Genomic DNA, 22,861 nt, shown 5'->3' with positions numbered 1-22,861 from the left:
GTTATTAATTTTGTGCGAACGCCAGCGCTATCATACGACTGTCACTTCACGCTGAATGTTTGAAAGCACTGCTCTCTAGTTTCATTCCATTCAATTCAAATTATTGTAGTTTAATTCTCAGGGCACCGCGTCCTGTCCACCTACTCCATTGAACTGCTCCTGAACCAAATATTTGTTTGAAGAGAAGAGCCATGCTGGGGAACAGCTGAATGTGGGAATTTCCTCTCTGTCTTTCGTAGCAAGTACTTAGCGCACCTAGTTCACCATGGCGTTGTTGCATTCAAATAGGACAGCGTACTTTGCAGGTTTGTTTCTCGTGTCAGTGCTAGCGGCTGCTACGCGCCTGTACAAGCTGGATGAGCCTCCTCACATCGCGTAAGTAGCAGTTCAGCGCCACGCATGATGCTGTTTGTCGTAACCCGAATTGCTCGAATATTGTTGGGAATTGGGAGTTTCCTCGAAATACATTATTTTGGCTTGAAGTTTCCCAATTATATCGTTGGCGGTGGAGTGCCCATCTGAAATTATTCAGCTACACGGTACATGTCATGGCGGGTTATCACTGAATTGGCAGCCAGGCCATTGGAAGTTGAAATAAATAAATAAATAGATTTGCATGTACTAGTGCACACTACAGTTTATGTGTGATACTGGCAGGGAAGTGGAGTCGGGGGGGGGGGGGGGGGGCATTGGAAAGTCAAACCTCGCATAATAATAATAATAATTCGCGGGATTCGCGTTGGTATCGCTTGAATGTTCAGAAACACACAAACTAGCCTTCGCTTCCGCAGGCCACCACTATGCCTATGCCTTGCACACCTTAGTGGCGAATGCAGACCTCACAAGTGAGTCAGGGGAGAGTAGGTGAGTCTCTCAACCAATCGGGCGTGTAACGGCCCATAACCCTGTAAACTGCATCCCTGTTACCCTCACTCCAAGCTGTGAGTACCCAGTTGACCGTGGGTGTCGGCGCAGTTCACGACGCATAAAAGTCTTTACTCACGTAAAAAGTCTACACGCTCCCTGCTACCAGCGCGGGTCTCGAACTCGGGACCTCATGATTCGCAGGCAGGCCTGCAAACCAATCAGCCATATGCGTTGGTCCTCGCATTACCGCACAAATTCGTTTTCCACTAAAATATCCGGATAGGCGAGGGATGCGGATAATCGAGCACACATACTGTATGTATGTAGGACAGTCATATGCTCTAACTCGGTAACCAACGGTTTTCTTCCAGATGGCGAGGGATCCGGATAAAAGAGAACCAGATAAGCGAGGTCTGACTACCACACTTGTCAGATTAACGTTAACACAAGCTCGCAGTGCACCTCATTTGCTCAATCAATGTGGAGAAATACACGGAGCAACTGTGCGCTATATTTACATGTGCACTCATAGCGGTACGCAGTGAGTAAAAAAGAAAGTTTGCAGGTAACACTCGGATGGAGAGCAAAGGACCAAAATGTCACATGTTATCCGTAGTTGGTGTCCAACACTAACAGTTATAAGAAAGATGTTGTGTAGTCAGAAGGTGCAACCAGTAGCACAATACTGACTGATGTGATACTGGCATTCAACGTAAGTTTGCACGTCCACTTTACCATCAGCTGTACGTTTTTTGAGAAGCGCAACCACCAGAGCAACCCGCAGTGAGCGTGCAGTAAAAATTCGTAATTTATTGTCAATACGTTCAAATCCCTGAACTTTATAAAGGTTTAGGTAACGAATATTGCAGTGTATTGAATACGAGTAAAAGCCTGTCTCATATCGAAGCCTGGTTTGAATGGAAGCCAGATTTTCACGCTATGCGGTCGACACTTAAACCCTTTCAGCACGCATCACGTATATGTACGTGATGGTACATGTAACTGGCCCACGGATCACGTATATATACGTGATGCGTACAGTGAAAATGAACGTACTCCCGAGACATCCGTGGTCGACGGATCTTATCTCTACGTGGACCAGTGACGTGCTGGATGAACGTCGACTGTTCTACGATAGTACTGACGGGCGCACGTGTGCCGCTATGCACGCGTACTAGTACATAGATGTCGCGTGCGAACATGCATTCCGCAGAAAAAATTGTGAGTGAATAGGACTACTTTTGGAAAATCACGAAAATCACTGGTTTTGGCTCCGCGGGTCAGTTGCACACCCTGGCCGTGCTGAAAGGGTTAATACACCTGGTTTTAGTGTCGACCTACATAGATACACCTAATTTGAATGCAGGTCTGATTCCAATAGAAGTGTCTTATCCGTGATGTCGGCTTCTATAGGAATGAGCCTGGCTTTTATACGCGACGATATCAGTGTTTGTAGCCTACGCTTGGTTTCTCAATCTTGTCGTTAGACCTCAGTGAGGCCTCAATGAGAATACATCACACATCAAAAATCATGATGATGGAAAGACACTGGAGTTACAGTTTGTCAGCTTGAGGTGCTCACAAGCACATGGAACATGTAGCATTGCTCGATCCCGTGAGTCGTATCGAGTAGATGTAGCCGAAATCCGATGAGTGCAAGGAAGTGACTCGGTGAGAATGTCTAGCTTTGCGTAGAATGTGGATTGAATGTTATTGTGTTGCCATGAGCCAGAGTAGGCTTCAAAGTATGTTTTGCTCAACACCAGGACTGGATCCTAAACAGAATGTGTACCTCTGATCTATGGCCTTTGTCCATCAAGATTGCTGAACGACGTCCTTGCGTTCCTTACACTTTCTGGAAAGTATGTGGGAGTACAGTTGAATATCGATTATCCGCACATCGACTATCCGACCATTCGATTATCCGTTTCAGTTTTTTTGGGCGCACGTGCCGTAGAGTACGCACCGTGCATGTAGTGAGCATACGAAATTTTTGAAAAGTAAAAAGTAAAAAGGTCGTGCGGCTAGTAATAACCACTGAAAGTGTGTGAGTGACAGTTTTTTTTCTTATCCGGAACATTTGCCTTATCTGAACACCGCCTGACAGTTGTCTGCCCAGAGGTGGTCGGATAATCGATGTTCAACTGTAGCTGCGTTTCGACTTCGTAGTTCTTCTGTACTTGTGCTCAGTTGTATCGGGTCCCGTTCTCATGATCTGTATATAGCCCAGTGTCCACAGGACAGGAGCAACACAGAGTACGCGGCTAGTTGACTTACATGATCACAGTGTAATTCACTGAGCAGTACTGTAGTTCAGGCATATGCGGATTCTGCCGGCAGAAAAATTGGCAGAATTCGGTACTTTTCCTGGTAAGTTTCATGCATGTTTGGTATGTGGATAAAGAAGTGGAGCAGAATTCGAGGAATTGCCCGCCATAGGGTTTGTGTGGTTCTGCCAATTTCACTGCTTTTCGAGCAGAATCTGCCACCTTTTCGAGCATTATCCGCTGGTGCCGACTGTAGTTGCATGTGCCACTTGGACAGCCACAGCGCTGCTGCTCAATGAAGTATGATCGCAGGAGTCAAGTCCACGCCAGCACACACTTTGCAGCGTTCTGTGTTCCCTCGGCGTACATGCAAATATTGTGTTCTTCATCATCAAGTGGCCCTGATGCAGCATTTGTGATACTGCAATCACTGGCTGCTGTTAGAGCTGTGTACCTTTTATGGTTAATTATGCGACTTACAGGTGGGACGAGACTCACTTTGGCAAGTTTGCTAGCTACTACATCAACCGCACATTCTTTCTCGATGTGCACCCGCCTCTTGGAAAGGTATGATCTACTGTAAAAGCCCTATATATAACGAAGTGCTAAATCTGACAAGTTAACGAGGAGAAATCTGTCGTTATAAAAGAAAACGTTACACAGTAATACAGGTGGAATCCTGATAATTCGAACCTCGAAATGCCAGGAAAAACTTCTAATTAGCCGGATATTCTAATTATCCAAACATGAACCCACAACACAATTATGTATATCAAAATGCTCTCATGGTCATGCACAGTTGCGCTATGGACCTTAGACACAGATTTTACGGACACTGAACTGACCGGCACAGCCTGCTCATGCAAACTGAACTGACCAGTACAGTGTACAGTGGACTTCGAATTACACTTTGCGAACTTCGAATTATCAGCACAAATCCCACACATTTTCTATATAAGTGGAATCCGTGGAACTTCGAATAAACCGGACATATCTGGTTCAAGGTTCGAATTATCAGAAAATTTTATGTGGTAATCGTATTGACAGAAATCGGTCCTGGAAAAACTTCTAATTAAGCGGTATGTTCGAATTATCAGGATTCCACCTGTAGTGTTGCTAGTGAGCGTTGAGAGTGAGCGAGTATCGTTACCTTTGGCACACGTAAACCGGTCAATTTTAGGAAATCGTTATATATGCGGCTCGTTGGAATAATGGCTTTTACAGCATCCGTGATCAAACCTAGGAATGGATAATGGTCTACAACAAGCCATTTCAGGGTGATTAGTTCCATTTTCTTCTAGTTCCATGATTTGACACAATGGCTTTTTGTCAAACATGAGCTGTGTTTGTGCATCCGTACAGGTGTGTGTGTGGGGGGGGGGGGGGGGGTTGTCGTTCTGACACATTCTCTCCCGTTCTCTCACTACCTGTCTCGCTCGTCTCAAGGGGGAAGTTTCGTTCTACATAATTACGCAAGGAAATAACGTAGAAACTGCACGTGATTTCATACGTCAAAATCAGCGCTGTCGGGTTTCGGTCTACGTGATTTTTTCACGACCGCTAAGCATATGATATAATTGATATTGCATTGGAGACACATCGGTTGTTTGTGCCCACCACATGCACCACAAACCGAAACCATGTCCTCCACCTTGTTTTCCACACGTTGTGTACCATGTGTTTCTCACGGCTTAAACATTGCCATGGATGAATGCAGATGATGCAACAAACGTTTCGAAAGGTGCAACGGAGGGCCAAACGTGGAAAAGACCTTTCCCGTGGATATCCATAGAGAGATTTACGTCTGAAAGTTGCCCTTGCTCCCCGGCGCATACAATATACGGATTTTTATACGTAATTAAGTAGAGCAAAACCTCCCTATTCTCTCTCTCTCTCTTTCTCTCTCCCCCAGTCTCTCTTTCGTTCTCTCTCCTTCTTTCTCTGAGAGTCGATTGTTGAAATTGGCTACTGAAGGCTGAGAGCTTTGATATCCAGAGTGATTGATATGTTGAATTTCGCCTGAAATATAGTTCTGCTCAATGACATCCGACTGCGTGGGGCAGCCATGGGGTTTTCCCCTCTTTAAGACTGACATGTGTAGCTCTACTGCGTGTGTTCAGATGGCCATTGCACTGGCTGGTTACCAATCTGGTTATGATGGCACGTTCGCATTTGACAAGCCGTCCGATCTCTATGGCAACACGTCCTATTATGGCATGAGACTGGTAAGTTTGGTGTGCACTGGATGTTGAGGATTTCTATTTGAACGTCCCCATTTCTCCAGTGCTCTTGTTCTAAACAGACAAATAGAGGAAAACAGTATTTTCCATTCTCATTATCCAGCTGTCGTTGCACAGTCTTTTCACCTCTGGGCTGGACTTGTGACATCACCACAGTATAAACACAATTCTTCTATCTTCATTACTTTGAGGGAATAAAAAGTCCGGAGGAAATTTTAACTCTCACCAATAGGATACAAATCAGGGACCATTGTTACTAGCCCCTGAACTATTGCGTAAGTACTTGATATCCAAACAGAGTCTTTTTCCACATATTTTTCAGACTTGCATACTTGAACTCTATTTTAGCAATCGCCTACTCCAATATTACTCGTGTTTTAGTGTTTATGCTGCAGTTCTGCTGTTGCTCTAATGTTACCTGTGTTGTGTTGTGTTTCTGTGTATGCGTCTACGCTGCAGTTCTGTGCCGCTTGTGGCACCCTGTGTATACCTCTTGCTTACCTGACTGTGGGTGAAATGACCGGCTCAACAGGTGCTTCCTTCCTCACGGCTGTCTGGATGATATTCGGTAAGGGTGCCTTGTTTATAGTGAGTCATTAGTGACGCAGTCCCTTACAATGGGTGATAAGCTGCATGGTGCGGAAAGCCAACTTATATATTGGTGATGTACAGAATGATGCCACCCCTTTTTGACTGTAGTGCAATGTCTTGCATGTGTGTACTGTAACCCACGGCTGCATGGCCAGCACACCCTGGGGCCGCTAGACGTGCGACCGGATTTCCATGTCCACGACAGTTTTATAGGCTGCCCTGCCTTGGGGGGGGGGGGGGTAAATTATGAGTGTTCGAATTGCGGCTTATACTCCGGGATATACGGTTCTGTTGTCAAAAGCACCGCAGCTGTTCTTTTATGTATCACAGCTGCAACATCTGTGTCCGTTCTTTCCAAGTCCTCTGCGATTCGGTTTGCTTGTTTGGTTTGTTTATGCAGACACTGGTTTGTTGACTATATCACAGTACATACTACTAGATCCAGTGCTGCTGGTGTTCATCATGTTTGCTGTACTCTGCATGGCAAAGACACAGTCCTACCATCTGCAGCACAGGTGAGGGCTATGCGCTTTTGCAGCTTCAGGACGGTCACTTTTGTTGCATATCTCAGGGCTAGTAGTAATAAAGGGACGTTATGAAAATCCGAGTCAGCACTGAAGAGTCAAGGTAAACATGGGTAAAAGTGTTCAAAACCTACAACTTAGAGGCATCAATTGGCAATACCCTGGAAAAACATTTCATTTTCCCATAGTGTTCGACCACAGTTCAGTCATGTAACAATAGCTTGTCGCATGGTGCTCAGGGCTGACATGAAATGCCCTGGTCCACTGTAATGCTGACTAGTGTTTGCTATTCAAATCTCCCTGTGTTCTGTTCCTGTCCAGGTCATTCACGGTGGGATGGTGGTGTTGGCTTTCCTTGACTGGTTTATCACTGGGATGTGCAATAAGGTTAGCTATTTCGGAAACATGTCCTCTCTCTGGCTTCGTGATGTGTGCGGTTAAGCGAGGTCTGACTGTATCCCCTCGCAAGGGGATACAGTCAGACCTCGCTTAACCGCACACATCCGTTTTCCACAAGATATCCGGATAGGCGAGGGAACCGGATAACCGAACACCAGTTATGTTGGATGCATTACGTATGATGTAAATCTGTAACCAGCTATTTTCTTGCGGATGGCGAGGGATCCAGATAAAAGAGGACCGGATAAGTGAGGTCTGACTGTATACCAGCTGTGTGGCCGTGTGCTGTGCTTTTCCATAAAGACAATGCTGTATTGACTAATTCCTGTGCCTAGCGTCAAGTGGGTCGGCCTCTTCATTGTCCTACTTGTGGGCTTGTCAACTGTGTCCGAGCTTTGGGACGTACTGCTTGATGTCAAGAATGGAGCGGTTAGTTGGCATGTATCGGTCTGTATGCGTGTGTGTGCGTGTGTGTGTGCGTGTGTGTGTATGTGTGTGTTTGTCCATGCACGTGTGTCCCAGTGTGTGTATGTGTGCGTGTGTGTGTGTGTGTCCCATATGGTGCAGTGGTATGTGCAGCGATTTCCAATCGATAGATTGCGGGTTCGATTCCCGACGATTATGGTCACACACGTCTTTCTTCTCTTTCTCAGACTCTTCCTGACTTTTCTTTCATTCTCCTGGGTGGTTACCAACAGCCAGTGCATGCCGGAGTATGTGGTGAGATGTGTGTGTGGAAAAAAAAGAAAAGAAAAAAAAGACCAAAAAAGAAAAAAGACCAAAAAAAGGGATTCACTGGCCAAAAAAACTCACTTCAAATAGCTGTATGGTGTAGACCAGGCTGAATAGTGACGGTCAATTCTTCAGCCTTGCAAGCTGTTGAATGGTGCAATCCCAGCACAAGTTGCTATGGCTTCTGCCATAGCATTGCTATCATCGCCTCCGGCGATGGGCGTCAAAGGTCAGGTGTGTGTGTGTGTGTGTTCACGTGTGTGCATGCAGGGGTGTTGGAAGGTATTTTAGTGTGGTACGGTCAGCCATCTGAAGTACAATTTACTTGTGGGGAAGGGATGGCTGAGCGGAAAAATTTTGGAAATTTAGAGCCCAGGTCAGTGTATTTTATTGATTCACGGGGTACCTGGGGCAAAAGGTGGTACGGTCAATACCGTAGTGACCGTACCGTGTCCGACGCCCCTGGCATGTGTGCGTGCGTGAGTGCTTGTGTGGATTGTCGGTGTGCCAACTAGTTTAGCGTGTTAGCGATTATTAAATTTCGGCTGCAAAATTCTTTCGTCCAAATATGATCAGGCCGAAAATAAAATTAATAGGAGCCGAAGATTTGTTGACTTAGTGTGCTGGCAATGCTAATTTCTAGTTTGAGGTGTACTTATCCACTGACCACTGGGCTATATATGGCTGTGTTAACCATTGTTTGGTCACTGGTGTTAGTGAAGCTGAGTATCAGATCTCGGATTTACAGTTAGGCGACATGCTGTAATTCAGTCATACCTCTTCTATCCAGGCGGCCCCGGACCGAGCACTGCCGGTAACTTTGAAATGTCCTTAACTCACAATCACATACATTTTAAAGGGGGAAAGGCCATAGATATGGCATATAACGTCATTATTTCCTCATTTCTTCAGTTCATTTGGCTTATGCGAAGACTAGCAAAGCTTGCTTGGTGATGTCAACGGTAACAAGCAAATAATAATAATGATAATTTCTACAAAAAAGTGACAGAGTACTAGTATTTTCCACTGAAATTCGCCGTTTTCCCGTTTGCATCTTTCCCTCAAACCAGTGAATACTTCTCTTTTTGTTTTTCCATTGCAGCGAGTACTCCTGGGTCACTTTGCGGCTCGGTGTGTTTGTCTGATCTCGATTCCAATCAGTGTCTATATCCTTTTCTTCCTTATCCACTTCCAAGTCTTGAAGAATAGGTAAGACACACAGAAGAGAGAGAGAGAGAGAGAGAGAGAGAGAGAGAGAGAGAGAGAGAGAGAGAGAGAGAGCGGGGGGGGGGGGGGGGGGGAGAGGGAGAGAGAGAGAGAGAGAAACTGAATAGCTTGATTACAAAACGCTATAATCCATTTCACTACTTGTCGGATAATTGCCAAAAAGCGATACAATTTTTATGCGTGATCTGTATCTAAACCCATATTTCTCCGGCAGTTTTGAATAGGTTCACATTCACTGGTAGAGGCTTGTACTGCTAGCGACATTGCCACCTATACTTTCTCCTTTTATTATCCTGTTCAAATGTGCAGTGGTAATGGTGATGCGTTCTTCAGCTCAGCATTTCAGGCTACTTTGGATGGTAACAGTATTAGTAACTGCACAGTGCCACCCGGTAGGTGCTACCATCATGTGTGTACTTGCTCTGCTGCTTTTCAGATGTGGCTGAGATAGGACCTGGGAATTTTGCATTGCCACCCCTGTTGTATAGTGATTGTGTTGTTTTCCTCAGTGATGACATTCCCCCAACTGTCTTCGTCTAGTCGCGTGCATGTGTGATATGAGCATGCGCGATCTTGTAGTCGAGAGTCCTCTTGCCAGTCTTCTTGTTTTCTCTTTGAGAGTGGTCTGCTCTCTCTCTCTCTCTCTCTCTCTCTCTCTCTCTCTCTCTCTCTCTCTCTCTCTCTCTCTCTCTCTCTCTCACACACACACACACACTCTCTCTCTCTCGCACTCTCTCTCTCTCTCGCATTCTCTCTCTCTCTCTCTCTCTCTCTCTCTCTCTCTCTCTCTCTCTCTCTCTCTCTCTCTCTCTCTCTCTCTAACTGTTTGCTCCAGAAATTGCATATGGATCAGTCATCACACTGCGTAATGCTCGTATAGCGGGTGGTCTCTTACACTCCCATGCACACCTCTACCCGGATGGTATTGGTGCAAGACAACAGCAGGTAGGTTCATCTACCAAACGGGGTTGACACCAGCAGCAGCACATCTAACATGTTCATAACCTGTAGCCGGTGGTGTCTGCTGCACATACCGTACTTGGCAATAATGGCCAAGGCGCTTAGTAGTCTGCAAGCTCTCTAAACTTTCACCCGATTTGAATATAATCCACACGAAAGCCCTGAAATGATGCTGCGCTTATTTCAGACAGGCCGTAGTAAAAGACCGGCACTATTTTCCGAAAATACGCTAGGTTCAATACTGCGGCCGTAACCCTTGCCTCATGTTAGCTGCTCATCGTCTGATATATCCATACTGTCCATGTTGTCAACAGAGGTATGCTGCTGCTTACCTTCTTGTGTGTTCATAACTCCCTTTCATCCATTTAAGGTCTCCGAAGAGTGGCTGACCCTGCCCTATAAAGTCTCCCAGGAGTGGCTGACGCTGCCATATTGCTAGTGAAGTGAACAAGAAACCACTCTGGAATCGGCTTTCAGTATGAAGTTACTTCCTCCACATCATCGAAATTGTCGCAGTTTGACTAGTGACTTGTCACTTGTTACTGACAACTCCATAAGCTAAACCATTCAAAACTTATTACACAGTATGATAGTCTGAAGACTAGAGTAACGTTCCAGGACAGTTGGACTGAGAGTTTTCACGCAGAGATTAAGTCCTCGTCGTCGCTGATGTCAATGGAGGCAAAAATATTGTTCCCGAAATATTTCAAGGAAGGTTGAAAGTTGGTCGCGCCTCATCTCAAACGCTTTGACTTTCTCCACAGGACAAGAGCTGCTATGCTTGTCGACTGCTAGCTCTGGATGATTTCTACTTCACCACCAACGAATTATGAATACATGATCGCTGCGAGGTCGGTTGATTACCGTCTGCGGAATCACCTCTATCTTGAAATGACCTATTTTTAGCCGTGGTATGCCCATTTATTTTAGCTGTGTGGTCACAGCTCATGCAGTTAAGTGTACTATCACGTCCAGCGCGCCCTCTTTTTCAGCATCACTGGTACGGCACCTGCGCGTGCATCACTAGCACTACGTGCAGAGTCTACACGGCTCTTGCAGGTACAATCATGTACTGAGAGTCTCAGCCAGAGCGACAAATTTTATTGCTGTTGCATGCATTTAGTTTGCTGACCCCTCGATGTTTCTCCAAGCGCTGCCACTTGTTCCACGAAGTCATTCTCTCCCCAGCTAAGGTAAAACAGTGATGAGGCTTGAGTGAATGGCCATAAGCACGAGAAATGTGCAGGCTGCAACGCCTGACTGATCTCAGCGAGTCTAAATTACCATCGCAGCGACATCAGCGAAGAAATTGCGTCTAGTTCAAATATTTCAGCTTCCAATAACAGAAAATAGAACTTTGCCGTCACCCTATACTGATGACTATCGCCTATGTCCGATTTCTTGCCTGTGTTACGAGTGCTGGTGAGTAAATACCCCGTTTTATGTCAAAAGTCAAACTGCGACAATTTCGATGACGCGGAGGAAGTAGAAATATTCTAACGGGGAGAAATACAGATTTTGTCCTGTGTGTTCATTCGGCATAATGAGATAGTCTCCGCAAAGGCTAGAGTGACGCATAGTGACACATAGTTCCGACCGCTCGGGGCTCAGCTGTCCGTGGCCACGTTTTTGTCAGGGTTATAATGCTCCTTTTAAGCTAGTGTGTGAAGGTCTTTAAAGGGGAAGTTAAGGCAAAAATTAAAATTTCACCAGTTGTAGTCTTCGGGGTGCTGAGTCGAATGGTCTTGGTCCGAGAAAGCTGAGACGCTCCCTTCCTACTTGAATCCCAATCGAACTCGCGCACTTCCACCGAAACTGGGTGACTGCGCCCTACTAGATGGGGATTTGTATGCAAAATGTCACTAAAAGCGCCATTTCGTTCTTATAAAAGCACGGATGACCGCGATTGGCCCATATGTTGTAGTCTTTTGGACGCTGAGTCGACTGGTTTTGGTCCGAAAAGGCTGCGATGTAGCGTTCGCCCCTAATTCCCAATCGAATATGGTTGAACAAGCGGTCACGTGCTCCTGCGTACACCAGTCACCTGGTCACCGTACCTGCAGGGTACAACTTACAGCCTGTTTGACCTTTTTTGGGTGCAGTCCTGTCACTCGAGTTGAACCTTGGTGTGAAAGTTGTCGCCTGCTGGCGTGGTGACCAGGTGATTTTGGCACCCAGGAGCACGTGACCGCTTCTTCAACCATGTTCGATTGGGAATAAAGGAGGAACGCTGCATCGCAGCCTTTTCGGACCAAAACCAGTCGACTCAGCGTCCAAAAGACTACAACATATGGGCCAATCGCGGTCATCCGTGCTTTTATAAGAACGAAATGGCGCTTTTAGTGACATTTTGCATACAAATCCCCATCTCGTAGGGCGCAGTCACCCAGTTTCGGTGGAAGTGCGCGAGTTCGATTGGGATTCAAGTAGGAAGGGAGCGTCTCAGCTTTCTCGGACCAAGACCATTCGACTCAGCACCCCGAAGACTACAACTGGTGAAATTTTAATTTTTGCCTTAACTTCCCCTTTAACTGTGCGACTGGAAGGGGGGGGGGGGCAATCTTCAGTGTTTATCTGCTTAGCAGCTAATGAATTTTTTTGCACTGTTTTGACTGTGTATTGTGCAGATCACTGTGTATCATCATCGCGATGAGAACAACAAGTGGGTTGTGCGTAAAGCACACTCACACACACAAGACACTGGTAGGTGTGGCATTGCTAAGCAATCTATCCCGTGGGGGTTTTCCCTTGCCACAAGCTTGCAAGAACCAGACTTTCTAACGTTTGGCTCTGAGCTATAAAACTATGCATTCTAATCTTAGCAGTCGTATTGTCTTTGTCCAAATATCTACCTTGCGGTGAAGATCTTTACTAGGGCTCAAACGGTCACGGTTTTACCCCTGACGGTTAACTGCTAAGCTAACGGTCGGTTAACCGGTTATAACCTATATTATAAGCCACGGCAATCCTGCGGACTCTTTTTTAACCGTATATTTGACTATACGAGTCCTCATTCAAAAAATGTACCCTATTCAGTACAACGCACACTTGTACATTCTCTTGCATGCTCATTCATACATACTCTCACACCAAGAGACCAGATATGACCGAGTTGACAGCCCAGAAATTGCGTACGCGTGCGACAGCCTGCGAAAGTGCACACTTTGCAACGACCTGATACTTGAAAAATTGACTGAAAAGTTACTGTGTAACCGTTATCTTTATCGGTTAACCGTTAATTCTTCGTAACCGGTCTGCAACCGGTTAACCGGACTAACCGTTTGAGCCCTAATCTTTACACTAAAGTTCTAGCCTGCGGTGTAGGGCGCTGTCTGAAGACAATGGCAACCTGGGTTTGCAAGAACAGGCGTCACGTATTCAATTTCCCACCCGCCTGTGATAAATTCATCTGCATTACTGCAGCCAGCATCGTGTGTGTCGGATATATATGTCTGACAAAGTGCCCTTCAGTGCGGCAATCCCTATGCATGCTGTGGGCACCCCGCTCCCGCTCATGCAATTTGGCGACTGGCTAGACTTTGTCTGTTTAACCACTACGTGCAGCTAGGCACATCATGGTGCCAATCTTTGTTTGAGTCTTTTAACGTGTCTTGGGACTAAATAATGCCCGCCTTTTCTGGTGACATGCGAGTGAGTTGTGGGTTAGCCGGTGGAGTTTTTACACTGGCACTGAGGAGCGCAATGCTGTAAAACGTAGCATGATGTATGCGTATTATGTTGTATTGCCAGCCATCGTAACAATCCCACCAGAGAATCAGTCGTGTGCTCACTGTGCTGTCTCCTGTGTGCTGTATTGTGTTCGCCTTGTGTTTGCTGGGTGCTGTGTTGTTTGTGCCGCTTGTGCTGTATTGTGTTGTGTTTGCTGTGTTGTGTGTGCTGCGTGTTGTGCACTGTGGGTTGTGTGCTGTGTGCTGTGTATTCTACATCCTCTTCTTGTAGATGGATCAGCACCGGAGTTTGTGTCGCATGGAGACTTCATCAGACTGGAGCATGCTTCGTGAGTGTGTTGATAACAGGGATATTGTGAAATATTCTAGCAAAAACGAGGGAACATGAGGGGGAGGGGGGAGGGTAAATTTATGCGTTCGTTCCTGCTAAATATAGCCTACGGTCGCCATCTGAGTTCATGTATTCTAACAAAACCAGTGATTTCCCCTATAATGATCTTTTCTTTACACAAGCTTAGCCATGGATGATGTGTAATGAATTAGCTAAGTGCCCTCTACAAAGGTCTGAACTGGAATAAGATACGCATAGTCGTTTTTTGTCGTTTTAGTCTTGATGGTGACTACGATAGGGATCGCCCCTTTTTCTGGATTGTTACTATGCACAACCCAGTGGTAGCGTACAGGCATGCATGTATTCTTCATCATTGTCCTGTGTTATCCCTGCTGTATTGTCTTTGCTTGGAAAATGTGGTACAGTGGAGACACTATCCCTCTCCAAGCTGTACCCGAAATGACTCCAATGACTCCCTCATAGAAAACCTCCAATGCTCCTAAAATAGTAGACTAATGTACTGTGATAGTTATAATATCGTATCATGTTTGTGGTAGCTGTCAAGATTTCCTATTGTTTGTGTTTGGTTTCAGGACGCGTCGTCTCCTCCACTCTCACCACCACAAGGCTCCTCTCTCCACCAAACACTACCAAGTCACCGGATATGGATTTGTAAGTGTGATCTTTTCACCTCTGCTCATGGAAACTTGCCCAATGCACGTAATCAGTGGTGGCACCCTCTATTATGCCTTGGCCGTTCCGATCTCGAGAACCTTCCTGTAGGGCAGGACGGGGGAGGGGGAGGGGGGGGGGGTGACAGCGGTATGGCGGTGGGGTTATGGTGGTGGTATGGTCGTACAGTATCTTTGACAATCATTGCATTGTCCATTGTCACTTGCAAACATCATTGCCAGTGCCATGACTAACTGTTTCACGGATTCTGGGACACCTTAACGAGAAATTTCCAAAGCCAACAAATTAATAAAATCAATGTTGTTGCCTCCCAATCTCTCTAATAGTACACCATATTGATCTAACTCTCTACCTGTGGTGAATTGACCATAGTATACGTCTGAAGTACATAAACATGCTGTTTGGCCGATGCACACAATACTGTAAGCAACACACTGTCCACTGTTCAATAATCCTGCTACATGGACACTGTGCGGGGGGGGGGGCAATTTGTGTAATACCTCACGGCAGTGTGGCTGTAATGGTGCTGGCTTCGCTTGATCACAAGAACGGGACAGAGCAAGCAGCGGCCATTCATACCATCACCATGGCTGGACACATAGTCCATTCTATCAGTCACTGTCATGTGTAATGATCGAGTAGGACTTTGGAGACATCTAACGTACCTGAACAACATCTTATTCTCATAAACCCATTGCACAATGACTTCGTTTGCACCATAAACACGTCCCACAGCCACCTTGGCATGGTCGTGTGGGGTGTAAAGCAGTGCGCTGTTAATCCCACCATACTCGCATGCAGTACTCATGTAGTCCATATTTTGGCAATGTGCAAATGGGTTTATTGGCTTGTGGCTGCTGTTTCAGAATGGTACGGGTGACATGAACGATGTATGGCAGGTCCAGGTGGGGTCTTCTGGCAACGGCTCGCCGTTTGTGTCGCCAGATGTGGGTCGCCACATCAAGGTTCTCAAGTCTCGAATCATCTTAGTGCACAATATATCCCAGTGTGCTCTGCATTCATCATCCAAACAGCTACCCAAATGGTAAGGGAAAGGCACATTCTTGTATTTCTCATGTTGCTCTGTATCCATTGGAGCTGTTTCTTCTTTGTCTTTTCGGACCGTGCGGTCACACTGGAATAACGCTGGAATAACTCAACGGCAGATACAGTGCCTAACCGTGTTGAACATGTGTGTGTGTGTGTGTGTATGTGTGTGTGTGTGTGTGTGTGTGTGTGTGTGTGTGTGTGTGTATGTGTGTGTATGTGTGCATGCATGTCTGCGTGCGTGTGCGTGCATGTGAATTGTTATGCAGGGGATGGGAGCAGAAAGAAGTGTCTTGTAATCCAAAGCTCCGTAACAACATTGCCAACATGTGGCTTGTCGAAGGACATGAGAACAAACATTGTGAGTATCATAGTTATCAGGCATGTCAACCTGCGTGGAAGCGGCGACCAACTCCTGTGAATTCCTGTTGTGAATGTGGGCCAAGAGCACAGTGTGGAGTAGTGGAGTGTTCGAGGCATGTTGTGCCATTGGAATTACAGAGGCAGACAAACTGAAATTGAGCACACCATTATCGGTTGGTTTCAATCCAAGCATTAGATATGGATTCTACCTGGACTAAACGCTGCAGTTCATTGCTGCCTGTTTGACCATCACTAGGACCGAAACCCTGCCTAGAAGTAAATCTGCCACAGGCAAACACGTAGTAACTTTTTATTCACGAGCTAAAGTGGGTACCCTGTTATCACACTTTATGACTGCTTATCATCTTTGTTACAGTCGTGGATAGTTGCTTGATAACTCGTTTCCTTGTGTTTTATTCTTCTATTTTACATGTTTTACTGGCTCATTATCCGAGTTAAGGTAGGTATATGTACAATATTGTACAGAAGAAATTGAGACCGTTTGAGTCTCCTTTGCAGTCACCATTGCTCGTTTCCTCCAACTGTATATTCCTGTATGTACCGTGTCTACTGCAGTACCCAATGCTACCCTGGAGACACTTAGACCAGGCTTGCTGGACAAGATGTACGAATCACATGTTGTCATGGCTCAGGTAAGACCGGAAATAATTCGTATGTGTGCTCAACTCCTTCAGCACACCACAGAACAGCTCTGATAAGCATTGCCGTGCCAGCTACTGGCTATGCTTATCTGAATTGTTCTTCTGTTGACGGTTCTTTGGAATTGGACAAAGATGGACCGAGCGGCGTCGAACACAGAAATTATGGCACTGCGTGTTCACGATCTTCTTGGTCACGACTGCAGTTTTTTTAGAGTGCGAGGAGATTTCCCTAAGGCACATGGCATGCATCATGAGCATCAGAAGAAGTGCATGGATCTCAGATTTTCGGTGCAGTTTGAATTTTGGAAATCGGTTGAGTTTGAGCAAGAAACTGGAAAGAATGCTTGTTTGCGTTGTCTTATTGATTACGGCTATCGTGTTAACTTTTCTCATCTTTGACCATTATATTTCTTGTTCCACTCCCTCCCTCCCCCTGCTCTTCCTCTATCAATCTATCTCTCCCTCTCTCTCTCTCCCTCTCTCTCTCTCTCTCTCTCTCTCTCTCTCTCTCTCTCACACACACACACACTCACTTCCTCAATCGCTTGATCACTCACTTGATCACACACACACGCACACACGCACACACACACACACACACGCACACACACACACACACACACACACACACACACACACACACACACACACACTCTCTCTCTCTCTCTCTCTCTCTATCACTATCTTCCCTTGCCTTTGCACAGACAAACAGTGGCTTCAAGCCGAAAGCTAATGAAGTGACGTCAAGACCATGGATGTGGCCTATCAACTACCAGGTAGGACTGCCCTGACACCTTACCGTACTCACTCGATTAGTGCCCCTGGGGCACTATTTTTTCTGTGCCCATCACAGATGAGGTACTATCCAAAAAAATTCTAAAAATCACGATTCGCGTGAGACACGGCTGGAAGCCGAGTTTTCCGCATCCGCAGGAACGCCACCACCCTCTAGGATCAAGGCGCAGATGCAGCTCCTAAGCGGTGGGAGGTGAGTAGATCAGACCCACCACAAATTGGTCAAAGACCGAAATCCCATTCACTGCATCCCTGTACTATTCAAGAGAGGGCACTATTTTTCAATGCTGCTGCGTTTGCGTCATCCAGCATATAACAAAGCGAAACAGAGCTTTTTAAAGGTTATTGTCGCAACTCAAACAAAAACGGCGACAAGAACTGTGATTTTGATCCTGAAACCACCAGCGCAATGACATGGACAAGATCCCAGTGTATAGTGTTACTGTGTGTGTGTGTGTGCGTGCGTGCGTGCGTGTGTGTACTCAATCTGCGGACAGAACTGCTTCGTCCTTCGTGTACTCTATATTTTGTATGTCAGTGAACAAGTCTGCTTCTGGACCCCACAGGTGCTAATCTGTTTTGACTATGTGATGTGGATGTGTGTGGATGTATATGTGTGCATCTGTGTGTGTGTGGGTGTGTTTCTGTGTGTGGATGTATGTGTTTGTGTGTATATGTGTATGTGTGCATGTGTGTGCATGTGTGTGCTGTTGTTTGTCTTTGTATCTCCTGTTCCAGGGTCAGGTATTTAGTGGCGGCGCTAACAACACAATACGTGTCTATCTGCTCGGAAATCCGGTAGGTCCAACTTCAGGCTTTCTTTTGAGGGTAACACAATGATTCTGTTTCACCCATTGCAACTGATGTTGCTTTCTTGCAGCAAGCCTTGATGTGCATGTATCTGATTTGAATTTGAATTTGCCTTTAACCACTTTAAATATTACAGTTTGTATGTTCATGTGTGCCAAACAAGCTTGACACTAGCTACCTTCACACTCACCATACACATACACTGATATCTGAACACCACCTCTGTGACACTGTCGTTTTGAGGATTGCCACGGGATTAGCTCCATCCTGTGCAGAGAGAAGTGTTCTTATTCCGTCTAGCCTAAGCACGCCTAAAACTACCAGTATCTCCTAATGCTTAGCTTGCTGTTCAACTTTTCTTGGGACTTTGCAATAAAATGTTGTGCATGGGTACGCGGGCATGTGTGTGTATACGTATTTGTGTACATGTGTGTACATGTGTGTACATGTGTGCGCGGGTGTGTACGTGTGTGTACGTGTGTGTGTGTGTGCGTGTGTGTAACAGATCATCTGGTGGAGTAACACTGTTTGCATCGTTGTGTACGTAGTGCTGGCCATCATGTACAGTATTGTACTGCAGAGAGGGGTAAAGCTGGAGAAAGACTTTGCTGGTAAGCATAAACGATGGGGGCGGGGGGCTCTGGTCCCGAAAATGTGTTGCGAAAGTGGTAACTTTCTCCCTCTGGAGACATAATGTCATGCTGAAGTTTTTTCTGAAAATGAATTTCAAGGTACCACCAAGTTGGTATGTTCTGGGGGGAGAGAGATAGAGAGAACGGGGCTGATTCTTGCCCAGTCACCTCTACAGTTCATGTTCTGCACATACACGGGCAGTTGCGCACGGTCTCATCTCCGAAGCTCCCGGATGTTGATCGGCTCACTGAGAGTAACGCCCGTACATTATCCGTGCATGGTGTTGTGCTTGCCTGTGTACTCACAGCAGTGTATGCTGTCTGTGTGTGTGTGCCGGTATGTGTAGCAGCATCCTGTATGGGCACTGTGTGTGACAATGTCTTACTCATCGAGTACTGGAGTAATGACTACCACACGGTGCACAGTACTACAAAAGTTAATAGAGTAGGTCTTTGTGCGCGCACCGATTCACACTGGAGGCGCTGTACATTCGCAGTTTGAGGCCAGAACTGTGTCGACGAAAGAAGCACATCAAGGTGCTACGGCTGTTCAAGCTGCAACCGGACTGACAACTTTATCACGTGTTTGTTCTGGTACTGCATCCCCCGCATGTGTTGTTTCCCGCATTTTTCCACTGCTCCATACATTCTTATGGTAGTGTAGTGTGAACTTGAGGCGCGTAAGAATATTCTTGCTGATTCTCTACCCCCAGTATAAATTCTGGCTTCGTTTTCGTTCTTGCTCATTCCCATGTAACTACTGATGAAAATGGGTGAAAAGCTTTTAGTATTATGAAATTGACAACCTTGTTGTTGTGTGTATATATATATAATAATAATTATACTCAATCTGCGGACAGAACTGTTTCGTCCTTTGTGGACTCGTCAGCGCAGCACAGAGGAAATGAGGCCGAACCTGATAGCAATGGAAATAAAAATTTCCAATCAGGCCCGAACGTACCTTGCCAGAGTGCTCAAACTGACAAGTCAGTGAGCTCTGCATAACGCAAACAGCAAAGGCACTACCCCACGCAAGAGTGCTCAACTGCTACAAGAGCAGGAGCGAAATACTCAATCTGCGGACAGAACTGTTTCGTCCTTTGTGGACTCGTCAGCGCAGCACAGAGGAAATGAGGCCGAACCTGATAGCAATGGAAATAATAATAATTATATATATGTATGTGTGTGTGTGTGCATGCGTGTGTGTGTGCGTGTGTGTGCGTGTGTGCTTCCTAGAAACACTAGCGACATGCGCATTAGCACTGTGCCACCACACCAAGTTGTTTCATAGCGCTGTGCAGGTGCAATCAGCACTTGGTATTGCCACAGCAGATTGTGTCATAGTGCTATATGTGCCAACACCACAGTAGTGGGCTAGCAATTGGTGTACGAAGTGAATCAGGCCACGTTTCTCTTTGCCCGATCCACCAAACCAAAAAGATGCGTGATACTTGACACAGAGGGGCAAAATGTGTGAAAGCCATGCAGTGTACATGCATGGATTTTGATGTATGTGCTAGATCTGTTGTAGAAACAGGGCGCAGGGCACTCACTGTGTGTATTAATCCGCCATTGCCTTTTGTTTCCTTTCTTCTGTGCCCAAGATGACTGTCGGCGTTCATTGCGCTGCTGTACATGGATGCTGATAGGCTGGCTGTTGCACTACATACCGTTCTATATGATGGGACGTGTACTCTACTTCCATCACTACTTCCCTGCTTTCCTCTTCAACGCTATGCTCACAGGTACGTTGTAGGAAAACCTCATGTTTCTCTGGTCGCAGTACGTGTAGGATGCGTGCAGTGTGCTGGGAGTGCTTGAATGCTGCCACAGCAGAGTGTAGTGCACAGTACATGAGTGGAGCAATTATGATGTTTCCCTTCTCTAAAACAATGTGGTAGTCCCCTCAAAGACTGGTTTCATGGTGTTGTTGGTTTGTCTTCCAAGACGTTCTCAATCGTGTTGCCTGTGTGGCCTGTGTGTTGCCTGTGTTGCCTGTGGCTGTTATTCCTGCAGGCACAGTGTTGGATTTTATCCTGCGTCATTCCTCTCGACTTCTGGCCTCGAATTCCATTGCACAGCTCAGCTACACTGTGCTTTGTACATGTCTCCATGCCGGTGTGCTTTCTGCAGTTGTGGCCAGGTACGCATTGCGTCTTTATTCCTTCTGTCTGTCGGGTGACTCTGTCCCTCTCTCACTCAACCGCTTCCTCTCTCATTCTCTCTCACTCACTCTCTCTTCTTCTCACACACACACACACTCTCTCTCTCTCTCTCTCTCACTGACTCTCTCTCTCACTGACTCTCTCTCTCTCTCTCTCTCTCTCTATTTTTCTCTCACACACTCTCTCTCTCTCTCTCTCTCCTTGTCTCCCTCTCTCGCTCGCTCTCTCTCTCTCTCGCTCTCTCTCTCTCTCTCTCTCTCTCTCTCTCTCTCTCTCTCTCTCTCTCTCTTTTGCACGCACGCGAAACCTTTAATCAGAAATCACATATTGAATCCGGCAATTTAGGTGTTTTTTTAGCTTCACAGCATGGAGTGAGAGTTCACAACTTAGTAGCCTGGATCAAGCTTATATTGTACGTTGGAAGAACATGTTGTGTCCTCATCAACCTAATGAACGGAAAATAATTCCAAGAAACATGTGTTAGCTACCACATATGTATACGAAGAAAAGAGGATCAAAGAGCTACAAGTTCTACTATATAATCCACTAACACCAGCAGTAAACATGTGTATGTGCGTGTATGTATATGTGGTGTATGGATTTTGGCATGCGTGTGTACGCTGACGTGTCCTGTACTCTCACAGCTTCACTCTATTTCATCCGCTGTCGTACGGCATGACCGGAGAACGCAGTCAGCACAGCGGTAGCCAGATGCACGGCCTGCACTGGCTACCATCGTGGGAGTTCTGATCAGCATTCGGCCTAGTCACCACACCGCGTAGCAGAGTTCTGAACAAACACTTTGGGCCTCGGTGGCCCCTTGTCACCAGTACAGGTCCGGCATGAACAAAGATGGGCCGGCTTGCTCAATGTACAGTCTGCTGCAGGCTGTGTGAACATTGTGTAAACGCGTGACTCTTGTCGCGTACGCGAGCTTCGTGTAGAAGCATGTAGCCCTGTAGATGCAAGAGTGAACCCAGGGAGCAGTGGTGAGATTGTTCACCACAACCGTCTCAGGCTGGACTCGATGAACAGTACTGCCACCGGTCAAGTCAAAACCTGAAGCTCAGACGAGCCGCATGCCCAACATGCATAAACAGCACTGTGTAGGTGCTGACATCCCTGTCCTATAGGTTTTACATAGTCTGCGTTCACCTGCAATGCAGCTATTATCATTCTATTTATTTGCCTTTCATGGCAGCTAGCTAGCTAGCTATTCTTTATTTACTTCAGTCAGAATGCACTAAAACCTTAGTAATTGTTCATTAGAACCTGTGCCATCATTGGTCAGTTTAGTGATCTAGTCATCTTGGGATGAAAAAGCTGATCATTGCCAGTGATTGCTCGTAACGGAGTGTTTCTCAGTGTGCGGAACCCGGTCAAAAGCAATGCATGCTCCGATTAAGTGTTATCAGGTTACCGATGAGTGCATGAGTAATTCAGCCTCTTCTTTCCATGACAGAGTTTCCTTATTTTCTTCTGCCACCCGGGTATAAGCCCTGTTTCTCTATATGCAATTTTTATTCAATTTTTTTAATTCGATTTTTCAGATTTAGTCATATCCAGCCAACAATGCAACAATGCTGGTCCCCCTTCAAGTTGACTTCATGTACTCGTCATTTCTTCACTTCTGAAGTACTTCAAGTACTACTGATTATTGTAGAATAAACTCTCGTTCCTAGCATTCACGCTGACCTTTGAAGCCATCCAAAGGGGGAAGGATTGCCCGTGACGATCATCCTTTACCTGTTGACTGGTTTCATGCTTGCACTTGGGCTTTCTTCAGAATTCTGGCATGGTTGCTTGGCCTACACTTTCATCCGTGCTTCCATCATGTAACGTACTAAGGTAATGTTTGATTTTTGTA

The 22,861-nt window shown here is 46.1% G+C and overlaps 1 protein-coding gene across 1 annotated transcript; it reads left to right on the top strand.

Annotated features, from left to right (window-relative positions):
- Window positions 1-102: 102 nt before the first annotated feature.
- Window positions 103-22,680, top strand: LOC135811477 (protein O-mannosyl-transferase 2-like). The gene is made up of 22 exons (XM_065324718.1): window positions 103-375; window positions 3,617-3,701; window positions 5,255-5,359; window positions 5,834-5,942; window positions 6,366-6,480; window positions 6,811-6,876; window positions 7,224-7,317; window positions 8,723-8,829; window positions 9,157-9,239; window positions 9,683-9,792; window positions 12,435-12,510; window positions 13,768-13,825; window positions 14,421-14,499; window positions 15,387-15,565; window positions 15,837-15,928; window positions 16,507-16,583; window positions 17,297-17,368; window positions 18,126-18,185; window positions 18,703-18,808; window positions 20,434-20,574; window positions 20,846-20,972; window positions 21,639-22,680. Exons 1-22 carry the CDS (start codon window positions 266-268, stop codon window positions 21,742-21,744), a joined length of 2,157 nt encoding a protein of 718 aa, XP_065180790.1. The 5' UTR covers window positions 103-265; the 3' UTR covers window positions 21,745-22,680.
- The last annotated feature ends 181 nt before the right edge of the window (window positions 22,681-22,861 follow it).

This window comes from Sycon ciliatum, chromosome 3 (assembly GCF_964019385.1).
Source record: "Sycon ciliatum chromosome 3, ocSycCili1.1, whole genome shotgun sequence".
NCBI lineage: Eukaryota > Metazoa > Porifera > Calcarea > Leucosolenida > Sycettidae > Sycon > Sycon ciliatum.
The sequence above is the reverse complement of the archived record's forward strand: the minus strand, read 5'-3'. Positions and strand labels throughout refer to the sequence as shown.